Raw genomic sequence first — 3,436 nt, forward strand, 5'->3', positions numbered from 1 at the left:
CTGGAAACTGAAACCGTTTAAGCGCCGCACTGCTTGTGAGTACCTATCAACGGCACCATCAGGAGAGTGGATAGTGGCACGAGTGATCCAGTTCACTGACGCATGGAACATAAAAGATAGTGAAACGTTCATATTGTTCCCCCTTCAATGACAATTATTCATCTAGCACTCGTGTATATTCTCGTGTGTTATGATTGGTAGTGTCCTCACCTAACGTCTTCCATCGCTGTTCATATGCCAGAGGAGATGGCAGCATCCGTTTGCTGGCTGGGCTTATCTACAGACGAGTCGCTCAGTGCCACAGTAGCGTCGGCTGCGCGAGTTAATGAAAAACTGCCGCATTTTACTCAAAACTTCCAAGGTTGATATATATCTAAGTAATTTGAAACCCATAATTAACTAATTTCCCATCTTATTGCCAGTCAGGTCTAGGAGATTGAAAGGAGATTGAATAGGTATAGGAGATTGAAATAGTAAAATAAACAATGGAATTAAATGACTAAAATGGATGCACGAAAGCCGTGTAAAGCAAGTAAATGGTAGAAGCCCAACAACAGCAGCCGATTATGTAAGTAACTTGAGTCTCAGCACTCGAATGTGGACTGAAGTGTTAGAATATTAGGATGCAAATGGAAGAAACCAATTGAAACGATGATACTTCTCGATCAAGTCTAGTTGCTTGAGCGTGGCTAACTGTATACAATGATGACGTTGTTGACGAAATTATACTCAACAACTCATTGAACTTCAAGTTGTTGCCCTAATAATGCGCTTGACTAATTGACAATTTTGCAAATCTTATTATAGTAGCTAAGACTTAAGCTATATATAGTATCAGGCCATACAGCCAAGAACATAACGGAGTCTGAAGATTTGGAGAGGTGGCTAAGACGCTCATTCATGCAGACATGATAATAGCGGTTATAATAATATCAGTTTCAGCGTTTAGTAGGCCGTAGGCCTGTCGCCGATTCTCAACACCACAGAACATTCACAGCTTGTTGCGGTCTCGAACTCACAACTCACTAGTTCAAATTCTGCTGTGCTTAACCGCCCGGCCTCCTCGCCAATTCTGACCAGAAACTGGCGCACAGAGCTGGGATCGAACCCGCGCCTCTCTGCTCCAGTCTTAGTACTCTGAACTGTAACCACTGGGCCACCCTGAGAAAAAGTAGGAAAAACTAACAATTAGGGAAATCAGGAAACGCACCTGAGCCGATTCAAATTGCTCCAGATGGAGGAGATCAAACGAATAATGAATTTTTTGCTCGTTCGATCAACGAAAATATATAGATTTTTTAAGCGCATGTCAGACAAGATAATACAGCTCTAAAATTCCTTAGATTTAGTGAAGCTTATTTTCATTTGCAATTGTTTGTGCGTTGTAAGCCTGATGTTGCATATACATACACACAAATGCCCGCATATTGCATGATTTTATATAATTGGTTTGTGAAGGTACATTAAGGCCTGAGCTATGCTGAATTAATTTCTCTGTATCGATTATCGGTTATCTTGTGGGGTTTAAATACTAATACAATCTACAATAATTTATATAATAGCTCATTTTTGAAGTCAATTCTAATATTATTGGTTGCCGCTCTAAATCCTCCTCCGCTTACTTGAGCGTTAATATTCGGTCAAATGCGATCTCCAGCCTCCCACCAACTTCATGAATTTAAATGGTCTGTTTTGTCTTGATCGAATGGCTACATATTGGATAAGAAGTAACTTGTGATGGTCCAAACATGCATCAACATGGCAACTTTTTTACTTACAGACCATCAGACATCATCGGGTGAACTGCACTTTTTGAGCTCGGTTCTTCAAAACAGTGAAAAGTTTGAAGATATTCAACAAACTTGGTGTTTCAGGGTTGAGGATTATGGCGCGGAGTACGAAAAGGTTCGATGTTACCGATTTGATGCAGGAGATTGATGTAGCTATGAGCGCCCTGAGTTTGTTGATGCAAGATAGTGATGATCCCGACGATAGCGATGATACAGACGATAGTGGCGATACCGACGATAGTGACGATAGTGACGATAGCGATGATACAGACGATAGTGGCGATACCGACGATAGTGATGATTACGACGATAGCGACGATAGCGATGACAGCGATGATGAAATGCAACTCATCTTTAGCACAAAATTGCGAAGACTAATGCGTCATGTGATCAAGAATTCTGACGGTAACGGCGAAGATGTTGTATCCGTGAACTTGAATTACGCATGGTTCTTCGAAGAAGACAATGGATCATGGGTAAAGATCGGCTCCAAAGGTGATTCCAACGTCACAAGTGCAATCGAAAAACATTATCAGACACGTCCAACTACAAAATTCAGGTTCACTGCAGGAAACTATTCGTACGTTCTAGATTTCACCAACATGACTCAAACCAACACCACGACCGGCAGAGTGCGTAAGGTATATCGACACGAGAACATCACATCCATGCCGGGTGCTACTTCTGACTTGGCTAGTGCCGCACCAGATCAAAAAATCACCGATATCCCCAAAGGACAAGCGTATTCTGTGACTACCCTTAGACCAAACCAAGCTGAGTACGACCAAATTCTATCTTTGCTGAAGTCCCATATTCCAGACTGTAACCCCATCACCATCAATAAAATCCATAACCCGTACCTAAAAAGAGCATTTTATAACAACAAGGCTAAATTAGAGAATCGATTCCCGGATGTCATGTACAAGGATGAGTGGCTCTTCCACGGGACAGACTCCGCCAACGTCAAACCAATTCTAGAAGATAATTTTGACTGGAGACTTCATGGAACTAATGTTGGACAACTTTATGGACAGGGCGCGTACTTCTCCAACTAGTAAGTTAATTTCTGCCATATGGCGTCACAATAGAATTTTTTGTATTCAAGAAATTTCTAATTGAAACTAAGTTCTTCATAGAAGTTGAATGTCATCGATACCACCTTTCTTGAGGCCCAGAGATAGTTCCCGTACCATGATGTCATAATTTTTCAAAACCTCTTCACTGCTCTAACGCGAGTCTGGGCGTATAGAATATAGATCATAACTCCTTCAAATAACATAAAACTTCTGTGTTCGGTTAATTGGAAGACATCTCTGAAAACCTCCAGTTTCGAATGATCGTGCCTGGTACTCGATAAAATGTTGCTACACATGATAATATGGAGAATAACCTCTGTTTGATTTGATCTTACTATGTAGAATGTTTTGTGCCGAATTATACTTGTAAATGACCACTAATATAAAATTATTGATGTATGAAGTTTTGTATGACTTTGAAAGATCTACTTAAAAATTAATTCTATCACAACAGCGCTGCAGTGTCTCGCCAGTACGGAAACGCCATCTTCATCTGCAAGGTGCTGGTGGGCCTCATCGCGCGTGGCGACAGCACAACTGTCAGACCTCCTACAGACAAGTTCGTCCAAA

General features: G+C 41.2%; 1 protein-coding gene across 1 annotated transcript; it reads left to right on the plus strand.

Annotated features, from left to right (window-relative positions):
* Nucleotides 1-285: 285 nt before the first annotated feature.
* Nucleotides 286-3,425, plus strand: LOC108674814 (protein mono-ADP-ribosyltransferase PARP11; the record flags this gene model as incomplete). The annotated part of the gene is made up of 4 exons (XM_018162787.2): nucleotides 286-568; nucleotides 1,781-1,987; nucleotides 2,033-2,844; nucleotides 3,321-3,425. Coding segments are annotated over exons 2-4 (1,019 nt in total), but the record flags the coding sequence as incomplete, so codon positions are not given.
* Nucleotides 3,426-3,436: the final 11 nt, after the last annotated feature.

Source organism: Hyalella azteca, unplaced genomic scaffold, assembly GCF_000764305.2.
Source record: "Hyalella azteca isolate HAZT.00-mixed unplaced genomic scaffold, Hazt_2.0.2 contig12807, whole genome shotgun sequence".
Lineage (NCBI taxonomy): Eukaryota > Metazoa > Arthropoda > Malacostraca > Amphipoda > Hyalellidae > Hyalella > Hyalella azteca.